At 34.9% G+C, this 14,624-nt stretch overlaps 1 protein-coding gene and 1 pseudogene across 2 annotated transcripts; one reads left to right on the top strand and one right to left on the bottom strand.

Annotated features, from left to right (window-relative positions):
* Positions 1–1,371: 1,371 nt before the first annotated feature.
* On the top strand, positions 1,372–3,473 carry LOC143566920 (F-box/kelch-repeat protein At3g06240-like). The gene is made up of 2 exons (XM_077053476.1): positions 1,372–1,538; positions 2,297–3,473. Exons 1-2 carry the CDS (start codon positions 1,499–1,501, stop codon positions 3,334–3,336), a joined length of 1,080 nt encoding a protein of 359 aa, XP_076909591.1. The 5' UTR covers positions 1,372–1,498; the 3' UTR covers positions 3,337–3,473.
* Positions 3,474–4,894: 1,421 nt separating this feature from the next.
* LOC143566940 (uncharacterized) lies at positions 4,895–13,905 on the bottom strand (annotated as a pseudogene). The gene is made up of 16 exons (XR_013141314.1): positions 13,435–13,905; positions 12,348–12,523; positions 11,484–11,649; positions 11,283–11,335; positions 10,983–11,126; positions 9,670–9,774; positions 9,458–9,583; positions 8,226–8,426; positions 8,058–8,146; positions 7,670–7,832; positions 6,856–6,921; positions 6,621–6,714; positions 6,418–6,530; positions 6,243–6,313; positions 5,417–5,555; positions 4,895–5,326 (listed from the first exon to the last, which is right to left on the bottom strand). The product of XR_013141314.1 is annotated as an uncharacterized LOC143566940 (transcript).
* Positions 13,906–14,624: the final 719 nt, after the last annotated feature.

Below are 14,624 nucleotides of genomic sequence, written 5' to 3'. Positions count from 1 at the left end.
GAGCACGGATTGAACTATGAACTATGATCTATTTAGGCTTGATCACAATCTGATTGCACCCTTGTTAAACACCAGACATACACGTGTTGCGCGCAGATTTATTGTTATCTATGTATTGTATTAAACTTGATTTCTCACCAACACGCAAGTGTTTGACGTTTTATTTTAACACATGTTCAGGTTTGCTGTAGCTACATTTGGAGCTTGTGGACACGTAGGACGTTTTTACCTTTGGACCTAGATTAAAATGTATCAAGACAAGTTATTATTGTTTGAATATTTTGTCTTATAATATATTGATTTATGTTGATTTATGTTATCTTGTGTTTACGTTGCGCGTGCGCGAATGAATATATTTATTAAATATTGACACCGAATAGTGTCACGAGTAATGGAACAATATGTGGCGCCCCGATGTATAATCCGCCTTTGGTCGGGGTGTTACAACAATCTACTGTTAAAAAACTCAAAACTAGAGTGGATGTGCACCCAATGTGAAGGATCTAATACATACTCACATAATCAATCTATAATGAAATATACTCTATGGATTCAATGAAGAACAAACCCTAGGGGACTAATTGACATTCTTTAATCTCGCAATCTCCTTCTTTAGAAAAACTGACATTCTTTATCACTAAGTTTTGTTTAATCTCGCAAATCACATTCGTCATCTTCATATGCATCTCTATCTATTTCTTTTCCTCTTTTCTTTCATATACTTGAGCTATAAGGGCCTGTTTGGGATTGTTTATTTAGGGCTCCCTATGACTTATTAACTTTTTCAAACAATTAATAAGTTAATTAGGTGTTTAGTAAACTTATAAGTCTTTTTGTATTCAACTTATCAAGAAACATAAATAAGGAGTTTTGTATAAGTCAAGGTGTAACCTATTAACTTTTATGTTTGGTAATTATCATTACTCTTTTCACATCCTCAAAACCCAACAACTTTTAATAAATAATATCCTTTTTGGTAAATATCTATTTTCCCACAACATAAGCTAATCCAAACACTTTTTAATAAACTCTTTTTAGAAAAATCATAAGTTAAATAAGTCATTTTTACGAAAAGTCATTTTGAACTTAAGTGATCAATCTCAAACACACCCTAAACCGAAATGCTTGAGATACAATTTTTAAGTAAAAAGACGTGAATTGTAAATCTTTATACATAGCATAATCTTTATGTTTGTGAGATATAGATGGAGACGGAGATTTCGATAATAAAGAAAAATAAAAGAAATCTCTAGAATTTGAAAACCAAGAAGACGATAGACTACACGTACCCATTTAATTCGCCCACACCGCACCGCACCGCACAAACTGGTCGGCACTAATTTAATACATGAGGTTTTGAATCCGCGCGTATTAAGTATTTTCGATACCAATCCCAATCTTCATATATTTTGAATACCGGTACCGAGCTTATCCTTATCCCCAAATGTTATCTATTTAAATCATTTACCGCTCATAGATCCAAACGAGGCTTGCATCCATGGATGATTCCATTACCAATTCTGTTTCAATCATTCCTGGTATGCTTTCTATTATCATTTCGTTACTTATCATCCTGTATATTAACCCAAATTTACTAACTCAAATTTATTATACTTCTTAATAATTCGTTCTTTAGCTCAAATTTATTAAATAATTACGCATACGGATCCCATTTCTGCATTATTAACGAATCTGGGTTAATTTTAGGATACCCTTTTCATGGTTTTTGTTAGTTTTAGGTTTTATTGTTTAAACGTTATTACTGTTTTATGCATATTTGTATTTATTGGTTGTAAATTTGTAATTTTAAATAGAGGTGGACAAATAAACTGGTTAACTGAATTGACCCGAAAATCGAATCGAAAACCGAACCGATTATGTAGAAACCGGTTTGGAACCGATTGAAACTGTAAGTTCGGAACCGGTTTGTAATTTTCTCCACCAAAACCGGTTCCAAACTGGTTAACCGAACCGAAACCAGACAAAATCGGGCAAAAACCGGTCAAAACCCGAACCATAACCGATTGTAACTTGAAGAAACCGGCTTCAACCCGAAACGAAACCGATCATAAACTGGTTTTGACTTTTGTTGACCAAACCAAACTGGTTTCAACCCAAACCGGTTTTTGCACTTCTAATTTTGAGTATACTATGTGAAAAAAAGGTAAAGTAAATTTGTTTTCATGTTAAACGGGTCGTGTTTCGAGTTGATGTGTCGGTTTGGACGTAATAACCCACAAACAAGACCCGTTTAGCACCGTGGTATATTATAGTGAACCTTAAACCTCTTTTGCAGGGTCTTCCAACATGTCGGAATGTAACATACAAAATGATGATCTTCCGGATGAGATTGTAAGGGACATTCTTTCTCGGCTCCCGGTTAAATCCTTGTTACGGTTCATGCTTGTATCAAAGCAGTTTAAACGTATAATTTCCGACAACCATTTCATCAAATCACACCTTAAGAAAAGTGAATCGTTATCGACATGTTATCGAATCCTCATTCCGACGTTCCCCCTTCTTTTGTTAAACTATAACTCACCACCAAAAGACACCAATGCGTTGATAGAGCTCGACTGCCCGTTTCAAAACCCGAGAAATGTGATCAAGATTTTGTGTCCGTGCAACGGGTTGGTATGTTTAATTGACCGGTCAAACGATTTGACCATATATAACCCGTCAACTAGAAGATATTTCAAGCTGGTTCAATCATCACAACATATTGACTATGTGTACGGGTTCGGTTACGGGTCAAACCCGAGTGATCTAAGAGTGGTTAGATTTCCAATGTTCGCTCGTGACAATACTAGATTTGGTACGTATGATTTCATTGATACGGCGGGTGTGTTTTTAAACGGGTCGGTTCACTGGTTGGCCCGTTATAGCAACGTTGACGGTCAAAAACGAGTGATAGCTTCGTTTGATGTGTTAAACGAGACGTTTACAGGCATTTATTTGCCACCTTCAAAACCGTACGTACCGTATTACATGTTGGGTGTGTTAAAAGGATGTCTTTATGTGCTTCGTGATGATGTGCATGATATAGAAGTTGAGGTGTGGGTGATGAAGGAATATGGGGTGGTCAACTCTTGGTCAATGTTTGTTAAGATGCCGCTTGATGTGTGGACTGGTGACCTTTCGTATTTGAGGCCTTTGCGGTTGCTAAATGATGATGAAATTGTTGTGGAGATTGAGCTGCAGTGGTTTGCGGTTTATAATATTAAAAAGAAGACGTTTAGGCACGTTAAAGGGGTGGGTGATTTGAAGTGGTTCGGCGAGGCCACGGTTTATGTTGAAAGGTTGGTTTCACCTGAAGTTTCATGTCTGTTGTACTGATGTTAGTTTCATGAATTAGGTCACTTGTTTCAGTTGTGTGTGTGTTTTGTTTTTCTGTTGAACTCATGTTGGTTGAGTTGCAAATTTTATCAATAATAAGTGTTATACTCCCCACATCCAAACATGATTGCTGCATTTACATGTTGTGGTTGAGCTCTTGATTTCTTGGGCTATGTTGTGATTGGACCACATATCTGGTTAGTTGCTTCTTTAGTTGGAATCACGTATTTATGTAACGACTTAGCTTGAGAAACACCACTGACATACTATTTAGATGCCATTGCTGTGCCATACGAGCAGTATGATGTCATATGGGTCATGTGAGTATGTGACAGGTGAGAAATGGTCATATGGGGGCTTGTATTGATGGTGATAGTTAAATCATACGGCTTGCTATGTGTGTTTGACTTACATAAAAAATGATTGTTGTGACATGCAAAGTCATAAGACCGTACGACCATTTTCCATTATATTGAACGACCCATATCATCATATGCCCATATGGCTCGTATGATTTGAATATCACAACCCAATAGGAGCCCCCATATAATCATTTCTCACTAATCACATGACCCAAATGACATCATACAGCTTGAATGACACGTCGGTGGCGTCTAAATAGTATGCCGTTGGTGTTCCTCTAGCTAAGCCGTTGCCTAAGTATGCGACCAAAATTTCATTTTAACTAAAGAAGCAACTAACCACACGTGCGGTCCAATTAGGCAACCACAACATAGCCCAAGAAATCAAGGTATTATATAGCTAAGCCTGGCAAAACGAGGCGTGTCACGTAAAAAAGTATTGGGTCACAGTAAGTTTGGATTAAAACGGGCCGCTTTAAAACACATTGATATTAAAATGAGATAAATTTGATTGAAAGGAGTGGCTTTAGAAAAATAAAAGTATCAAAATCAGGTCATCCCTTGTATTCATTTTTATGAGGTCCAGTGGTGGTTGGTGTTAGTGACATTGATGGTGTTGGTGATAGTTGCATCCTGTCGATGCAGGGGGTGACTGCATGAGTGGCGGTGAAGACAATGATGTTGGCAAGGGCAACCACAACATGCTGGTTGCGTTGGCAAGGGTTCAGTGGTGCTGAGAGACCATTAAGCGGTAGCGGAGACAAAAAAAACAATAGTCACAGTCTCACAGATGCCGCTCACTCATTAAGCCTGTTATAAGTTGGCATTTGACATAAGATTGACCCTATTTAATCCGTTATTTAGTTCAAGTCAAACGAATTTAAGCCCTTGCGTAACTTCATGAGACGCAAATGAACCATGTATAATAATTTAATTAATTTTAAAATAAAAATTAACCAATCTATAAATTGTTATTATTGGCTTATTGCTATATAGAAAAAATATATTTCATTTATTTATTTATAAATGACCGGCGTGTTAAACATTAAACAATAATAAAAGCCTTTTTGAAAGAAATTTATACCTGCAATATAGTTTTAAGGATGCTTTTCATATATTAAATTGCAGAATTATTCATTCTTTACAACTATACGTTAATCTCAAAGGTAAGCCATCTTCATCCTTCATGGCTTCATGTATTCATATACTAGAAGAATAATCAAACATTAGCTATTACTCACTGCAAGTTTCTTTGAACCGAATGACAACTGACCCAAATAAGCCTCCGATAAAGAAACAACCAAGCGGTGACAAGCAATGGCTGATGCTGCAACAAGTGTCACAAAGCTAACCCAACATAACCGAGCCATCAAAACTGGGTTTTTTCTTCCAGATTCCAAGACTTTGAGGAGAATGACCTTGAGTCTCCGGTTTTTCATTAGGGACTGGTAGTTAATTGCTGGTGTTGAAGATGATGTGTAAATAGCACCATATTTGGCCACTATGAAGGTTTTGCCTAAGGCTGTACATATAGATTGGTATATCATATCGGCAATGATTTTGCTGACTTGATGACGGAAAGGTCTCGCTTCTTTGGAAACAATGCCTCGGATTAGTGACGTCCCATTCTGTTTAACAACAAAATAAGTATGCGTGTGTATATACATATGTGTGGGTGTGTGCATATATACATATTTATATGTATATTGGTTACTCACAGCAGTCATCACAAGTCGTCTCACAACTGCACCATCTTTTGAGAGTAGAAGTTTAAGGGCTAAGTTTACTGTATCTGATACCCTATTGGAGGGCTCCTCGGAAGATGTTCCACTTTTTGATGTCAGTTGCAATTCTTTGCTGAAAGAAATCACAATAAAAATGAACCGACGTTTAGTGAACCGTTTGACGGGAAGTTCGTTTATGTTCATTTATTGAGTAAAAGAATGAACAATTTTTTTTAGTTAGTTAAACGAAGGAGCATGAACAAATGTCTTATTGACTTATTTATGTTCATGAACTTTTGTTCAGGTTCATTTATGTTTATTAGTTTACGTTTATTTAAGTTCGTTTCTTTATATATTCATTAAAAGTTTTTAGGTTCATTACAATCCAGTGAGTTTTATTAAATTTACTAGGCCCAGCAGATTGATGTTCACATTTACTCTGAATTGATGCCCCCTTAGTTGTGTACTTGTGTTCGTTTATGTTCAATAATCTACGTTCAGTTATGTTTATTTGTGCTCGTTCATCTATGTTCAGTTATGGTCGTTCATTTATGTTCATTTACGTTTATGAATCGTTTATTATACTTTTAACGAATGAACATAAATGGACACAAACAAGAAAATCCCGTTTGTCTAATTGTTCGTGTGTGATCTTTGTTCGCTTAAAGTTAAACGAATGAACATGAACATCCTCCGTTTGTGTTCGTTTACAGGCCTAGACACCATAAGAAATCTCAAGCATCTAAACTATAATCCAGGTAAACGAAAAGAACAAACAGATTGGTAAGGACCAAACTAAATGACACCACGAGTGGCATACCTCGTTGCCCCAACTCTCAAGAAAAAAGCAACCTTCTTCCATTGAAGTTCTTTTCTTTTGTTTAGCACAACCTAAAGAAAAAAAAAGGCATGAAATCAAATACATTCAGATAAATCTAAGTGTCATATATTTGACTCAATGAAGATAGAAACAAAAACAGTTAAAAGCTGAGTACCGCGTGCAGTATCTTCCTAGTATCGAGTGAGTTATCCGTGAGAAGCTTACGAACGACATATGGGTATGAATCTTCAAACGTATTAAAATTGGGATCTCCAGCCATTGCCAACCCTACAAGTTACAACGAAATAACGTTGGATAAAAGTAAAGCGTATACATGATTGGAAACTGAGGATATAGTTAGGTATATGACAAATATGCCCTCAAAGGAAGCGAGAGATCGTAGCAGAAGAGTATAGTATGGTGGCATGCGAAAATGATACTTAAGGGCTATCGAAAACACTTTACCCAGCACCTACATAAAGAGATTGAAAAAGTTAGTAATATTTAAAAATTCTGACACGGTTGCAATTAAAAATGATCATATATTACTATTTATTAATCTTGGAAAGAAAAATAACAATTGAAAGATAAGTATATATTAACAGTATCTCACCTTGCTGAATCTGACATCAGGGATTCCATCATTGAATTGCACCTCATCCATGGCATTCTCTAGTTCCTAAACCAATAATTTTGTAAGACAGCTACAAAGGTGGACCTTATTTATTAAATTCTTCCAGATTACTTAAGATTCAAAATAATGAAAATCCATAAATTCGGTTTGCTTCAGTTTTTTCTGTTTTAAAAACATGCAAAACCGAAACCATACCAAAAGTTTGATTTTTTAAAAAACATAGAACCAAACCGTCAGTTTTTGTTTAGGTTTGGTTTTTTCGGATTTCGTGCACATGGCTAGGTAAAATGGTCGGATCGATAGTCTGGTCAAAATGGTCAGTTTTTGGGTTGACATGAATATTTTTTGATTAAGCTTTTTGTAAATAAATAGTTGTCAAATATGACAGAAAATCTATATTGTTTCAATAATAATCTTGTTTGTTGAATAAAATAATGTGGGGCGTTTGTTGTTTCCTTTAAGTTAGTTCCTTTTTACTCTTTTGGCTTAGCCCAAATGTAAAATAATCAATTAATTATTAATTAATAGAAAGATTTAGGCAAATTTATTATTTTGAGTTAAAAAATTTCCGGCCAAAAAACTTCCAAGCCTAATTGTAAAATTAAAAAACCAGAAACAGAAATCTGAAAAAAAAATGAAACCGAAAAAACTGAAACTAAACGCTTATGAAAATCTTGTGAGCCCGAAACTAACCCATGCGCACCCTTAATTTTGCTATCTTTTAAATAATAATAATCAAGAAAGCAGAAACTGTTTATCATAAATAAAAATTTATCAATTACGGAAATGTTACCATGGTAACTCGTGAGAGATTAGTTCCAGGCCTGACAACATCCATTTCAACAAGGGAACCAACAAGGGATTTCCAGTCACCATTTACTATGTGAATAATAGACCCCAGCATGGCAAACTTATGTTTCTTTTCCATCCGACAAATTAATCCAAAATCAAGAAATCTAACACAAAATCACCGAGAAAGTTAAACTATAACTGTTAATTATAATTAGTACTGATTAATTATTAAGATTCAGTTGCATTTAGCCCAAGAGCGCATTATAGGTTTGTCTAGGGGTTCTTTCGTACATATTGAGGGTTCTCCCTCCATTGCAATTACAATATTCAGATATATCATTGTAAAGTAACAAATAGTCAAATATGATGATAAGAAATTAAATACCCACCAATAGAGCATATTTCCAGGATGTGGATCCGCATGCAATAAGCCAGTTTCAATAAGCTGAACTAGACATGCCTCAACTCCTTTGTTAACCTACATAATCCAAAGAGTGATGATATTGAATAAATATATTATTTGGATCTATAATATTTTAGAAGTGTTAAATACAAACCAGATCAAGAAGATGCCTTTTGGCCTCGGTTCTCTGCTTCTCTGAATACTGAGATTCATTTTCAAGATTGTTGCTACTACATATGAAGAGTAACTCTTTTGGATTCTCACCAGCCATCCACTCCATTGTTAAGACTCGCTTTTGAGTCAAGTTTTCGAATACTTTTGGAACACGGATAGAAGGAAAGGCGGAATGAGCTTCCTGCAAAAATTGACCAATTTGCATTAAAAATCCACTCTATAATTGAAATTTTGAATAAAAATGAGATTTTTGTAATGATAGATCAAGGTTGATTTAACATTATTATTATGCTATGCAACACTAGGCTTGTAAACGAACCAAACGAACACGGACATATTTTCGTGTTCGTTTGTTTAACTTTAACCGTATACGATCACGTTCGTTCGTTAATGGTATAAATGAACGGTTTACGAACATAGACGGGTGAATATAAACGAGCATAACTAAGCAACACAAAATAAAAGTAAAAAATCAATTTGTTAAGCCTAAAAAACTAACAAAACTTGACTATATTGTAATGTATGATACTTTAATTTCATAAAAATAAACCAATATGTAATGAGCCAAAAAACATAAATTAATATATACATGAACGAACTTAAACGTAAAATAACGAACATAAATAACGTAAATAAACAAACAAAAATAAACGAACTAAATGAAAGGACTTCAACAAACGTTCACGAACATAAAGGAATTAAAGAAATGTGTGTTGTTCGTCCATTTAACTATATGAACAAAAACATTTGTTCATGTTCCTTCGTTTATTAAATAAACGGTCATAAGCGAGCGTAATGAACGAACATGAAAGGATGTAAACGAACATTAACAAACTAAAATGAACAGACGTAAACAAACATTCACAAACATAAATAAACGAACAAAACACATGTTCATATTCGTTTGTTTAACTAGATGAACAACAGGAATTGTTCATGTTCACTCATTTATTATTTAAACGAACTTGCCGCCAAACGATTCACTGAACTTTCGGTTCATTTATAGGCCCATATGTAACACTGCTTTTTAATAAGCTAGATCTGTAGTCTATAAAATGCATTCTCCTACTTTCTAGCAAATCTGAAAGCATATGCATGAAGTACAACAAAAAAATGGTGCAACATCAAGATCATATCTTTTTACCATTTCCTGCAATAAGAAAGTTCACACATAGTAAAGGGTAAAATTGTAAACTGCGAATAATAACATACCATAAATTCTACAGCATTTGCAGCCTCCAAAGTATAATCCAACTCCCCCACCAACCCTTTTCCGAGTTCATCAGCATAAAGGCGTAGATCATTTTTCCTTTTAAGCACTTGTTGCAAAATGTCCAGCTGTGCATGTTCATGGATTATAAGTAATTTGGATTAAAGATTTGAATTAATGTACTGAGTTGAACAGAGTAAACAATTTTACAGACCCCAAGTCGCATGATATAAATATCCCGAAACACTATGTGTCGCAGATTAGGCCGTTGAACTTTCACAGCAACATCGTGACCGTCTATTGTTTTTGCCTTGTAGACCTATGCACAATATATATAATTATGAAGAAAGATCGATAAAGACATAATTGTTGTAATAATTGTGACCCGTTTACTTACATTAGTGTTATGTTTATCTTTAAAGGGTCAAATGGGTTAATCGTAATTTCAGCTAAAAGGAAAGTCACACAAAGTGTGCTTCAAGCCTTAAATGTATAAAACCTTCTAAACGGTTCTATTAAAAAGTTAGATTATTATCGTAGCAGTATATATTTTGTAATATTATCATGAAAGAGAACGTTTCATGGTACTAGCTACTAAACAGATCACACTACGCATGTAAATGAACCAAACGAGGACATACGGGGCGAGCAGGTTCATCTAACTTTAAGCAAACAAACGATCGAACACGGACATTTAAACGAACATAGTTTTCTTGTTCTTGCTCGTTCCTTAAGAAAATAAGTGTGTTTGTGTTCGTCTATTTTCCATTCATCAATAATATAGACGAACGGATACGGACGATTATAATAGAAACGTAGATGAAGAAACATAAGCAAACATAAATGGACAAACACCAATTAAAAATAAACATGAACATAGATCTGTTGAGTCTAAAAGTTTATTAATACCAGACTAATTGTCAATCAATCAATCAATCATGCCCAGTAAAATCCCACCGACAGCAAAGCTATAAGTAGGGTCTGGGGAGGGTGGGATGTAGGCACACCGTACCTCTATCCAAAGGAATAAAGAGGTGGCTTCCAGAGAGACCCTCGGCTCTAAGTACTCAAAATGGTGCTAAGGGGATTCGAACCCACGCTCTCCAGCAACCCAGTGCTTTAACCCAACCCAACCAGCCAACTGAACCACTTAATTAGTTTTAATACCAGACTAATTGTAATGAGCGATATTTTAAACATAAAACTAGACCAAATGTAACGAACATAAAACAACATTTCACAAAGATAAATGAACGAACAAGACATGTGTTCATGTTCGTTCATTTAACTAAATGACCAGAAAAATGCATTCATGTTCGTTCGTTAAAAATGAACGAACATAAACAACATTTCACAAAGATAAATGAACGAACAAGACATGTGTTCATGTTCGTTCGTTTACTAAATGACCAGAAAAATGCATTCATGTTCGTTCGTTAAAAATCAATGAACATAAACAAACTTCTCGCCGAACGGTTCACAAACGGTTCATTGAACATTCGGTTTGTTGACAACCCTAGATCGCACCTGACCAAATGATGCTGCAGCTACTGCTTCCTCAGAAATGTAACTGTAGAACGTTTCCAAAGGGGAACCTAACTCTTCCTCTATGATTTTCATGGCTAAATCCCTTGGAAAAGGGGGAATTTGATCATGAAGCTCACTTAAAGCCTGCAATCAAAAGTAATTAAGAAATATGAATAATATCTGAGCATGATTAATTGACATTAGGGGGATGCAATCCAATTTTAACAATTAATATTCACTTCTTGAAAAAAACAGAGTTACGATAACTGACATAAAAAAATAGTTTCACTTCCATCTAACCTTAGATATTTGAAAACCAATAATATCTGGCCTTGTAGAAAGTGACTGGCCAACTGCATCAGCAACCAAAAGCATGTCACAATGAATATTGAAGACCTAACAAGAGCATAAAGAAATCCAAAGGTCTAACAAACAGGATACTAGAAATAAGCTACAAAAATAATAATCATGATTAAATCCTTCTGCAGCTGACAGTTGTACCTTTGATAAAAGTAGGACCCAGGTTTAACATTGTTTCTTTTAACACCATCCCAAATTGATACTGGGAGTTATAGTCATCAACCTCTGAATTCCCACTTAAGTTTTTTGACCTTTTTATCCCTGCTATTCTGATTCTGATGGCAGCTGCAGCAAACGATCCCAAAACCTTCCCAAACACAACATTGTCGAAATAAAAAAAATAGGAAATGTAGAAGATTACATTCTAAACAATCCCAATAATGGATTTTCCATTTTGTTTATATGATGAAACTCATAACTTTATATGAAAAGGTAGATCTGATGACACAAATTAAAGAACTAACAAAGTTTTTAAACAGAGTAAAAAAATAACAAAACCGACTACATATGGTCTTACACTCGATTGTGTGAGGAAAAATAAATCAATTAACTGGCTTTTAACATTTGGATACTTACTAGTATATAGGAGTTTAATCCTGACACGAAACATCAAGAAAGTTGAAGGGGTAGAAACGAAAAGGGTCTAGGTTTATTACTATGCTTATCAAGTATTTAATTTGAATGTTTAGAATTACTGGTAGGCTAGTTTGCATTTTGAGTTGCACGTTTATCAACTCTTTTGCGTTAAAATAGGATTAAAGTCTCCTCCACACCTCAAGTTTAAACAAATTTAACCCAGATGTGCATGAGGCATATTCCAAATAGTTCATGTGGGCCTTTTAAAACTAAGGCTGGAAGCATGCACTAACTCACTAAGAACTACATTAATAACAGTTGTCTATTGGAAAACATCAAGAAAAACATATGTGCCTACTAGAAAGGAAACAAACTGTTTACTATATCTGCATAGATCACAATTATGTGAAATCAAGGGTAATAATCTACCTCAATGAGTCGAAGGGCCACTATATGAGGCCGGCATTTGAAGTAAATATCAGCTTCTTGTGCATTGTAAACTTCTGGAAGTGGCTTGGTCCACATTTTCGACAAATAATAGTAATAGAGTATATATGCCTCCAAGGCTTTAAGATCAGCCATAATCAGATCCGTGCCAGAGAGCTCTGTAAAAAGAAGATAATACAATGTCAACAGAATCAACATAAATCCTGAACAATAATGTACTTGCATGTCCTAGTTTTCACATAACATTTTGCATCAATTAAATGAGAAGGCAACCAAACTTATCTTGCATGGTTTGATTCAAAATAAAACAAATACAATTTAGAACACACAAACTGGTAATTGCTCATTAGTCAAGGATGTAATGTATGTATACACATCAACATTCTAACATACACAAGACGCTTGTTTAGACTAGATAACAAAGAAGAAATACCTGAATTAAACTTCAAACATAAACTTTTTATGTTACCAATATAGTTACACTTAGACATTAAGAAGAAAACCAAATGGTTAACCTTGCAAGTTATAAATGATAAATTAGTAACAAGTTCCATATTAGATTATTAGTTGGTGTACTTGATTTCTAGGTTTTTCATTGAAAAGCCAAATGCATCGCTTTCAAGACAAGTGAGTGATCAATTTTATACATTGTTGCAAACAATTGCGATTACGCGCCGATTAATCAGAAATCATAGGTCTACCAATTCGATATCACCTAATCGGCCCCTAAAATCAGTCAAATTTTGGTCAAAATCTTTGAAGTATTTGAAAAATTATGTATAAATTCCAATCTTATTATCTTTAGTCGGTACGCCAACACCAAACTAACACCTAGCAAGTTCTACAACACTGATTTAAATTGAGCCAATAGAAACAAGCCCTAACAACATTATCTAAATCACATTCTCCTCTTAACATCTATCAATCAACATATTAATTCATAGCTTCACTTCACAAAACAGTTTAGTAATATATAAACCTATTCTCAATCTTAAAACACCTAATTCCTATACTAATAGCTACCATAGCACAATTATGTATAACTATCAAAACCACAAGTAACTAAAACCTGGATAATACGGCTCCGGCCACACCGGAGGCCGATACTCATCAACATACTCGGGATCTTCAACGTTCCGTAACCACACAACTTCATCTACCTTCTTCGCAATCTCGGGAAAACCGATAGCCTTACTCGTCCAATTCACACCTGCACTGATATTCCTCTTAATAAAATCCACATCCTTCTTCACGACCTGAACAAAATGCCCTAGGTTTCCAGCTACAGCACGGCAATTACTTCGCGAGGGTTTAATTGAGTTCGATTGAGTTCGTGAGCGGATTGCGGAAGCCGGAATGGATGCTACCGCGCCGGTGGCAGCGGCGGCGAGCATTGATTAGAATAATAATAATAATAATAATAATAATAATAATAATAATAATAATATCGTATCTCCGGCGAATTTGGGGTTGGAATGAAGGGTGGATAAAGGTGTAACGTATCTGCTTTGTGTTATCGGTATGTATGTATGTATGTTGTGACTTGTGACTGATAAAACTAGAAATGGCTTTCCTTTTGGCGCGACTAACTACGTCATATTATTATTAGTTTACTTCATTTAATTACATTAATTCTAAATGGTGACGGCTATTATTGTTGATACTAGGGGATAGAGATGAAAGTGGGCCGGGTTTAGTTTTTCTCAAACTAATACCTGATTATTAAAGCTTATCACAAAGCTGTCAGATTTTAGTAAGGTAATTACCCGTCAAGTTTCGGGCTTTCTATTAGGTTTCGACAAAATACCTGTCGAGTATTACTTCTTGGATCTTATTTTCCATTAACAACAATCAAAATTAAGAGAAAGATAACTTAGGAATGATGAGTTTAAGAAATTTAAATCGAAACTAAAAACACATGAACCAACAAAGTCAATTATTAGAAAAGAAAATTAAAACAAGATTTTGTTGTACAAGCCATTCCATGGTAGCAATGATGAAGATGGGGTGTTTCTCGCCCCGACCCACCCAACCCGAACGCGACCGATCCAAAAGTTATAATATTTGGTTGTAAAAAATCTGAATACCGAAGAAAAGGGTTCCTATTGGAAAAAAATCTTGGCTATGTAAGTGCCAAAAATGAGTGGTGCGTCTCTCATGTACGTTTGCTTACTATACACCACCTATGTACATACCAAACATCTTTTTGATTTCAGGGCTGAAAATTAACCTTAATAAATCAAATTTATATTGGTCGAT

The sequence above is a fragment of the Bidens hawaiensis genome, unplaced genomic scaffold (genome assembly GCF_021521415.1).
Source record: "Bidens hawaiensis isolate Kalapana, Puna unplaced genomic scaffold, B.hawaiensis_p1.1 tig00023079_1, whole genome shotgun sequence".
Taxonomy (NCBI): domain Eukaryota; kingdom Viridiplantae; phylum Streptophyta; class Magnoliopsida; order Asterales; family Asteraceae; genus Bidens; species Bidens hawaiensis.
Note: the sequence above shows the minus strand (reverse complement) of the source record. Positions and strands in the feature narration are given on the sequence as shown.

Bases quoted from the DNA above. Each gene is read 5' to 3' on its own strand.
- LOC143566920 (XM_077053476.1), top strand. From the start codon at position 1,499: ATGGATGATTCCATTACCAATTCTGTTTCAATCATTCCTG. The intron at 1,539-2,296 runs GTATGCTTTCTA...CCTCTTTTGCAG, and splicing joins TTCTGTTTCAATCATTCCTG to GGTCTTCCAACATGTCGGAA.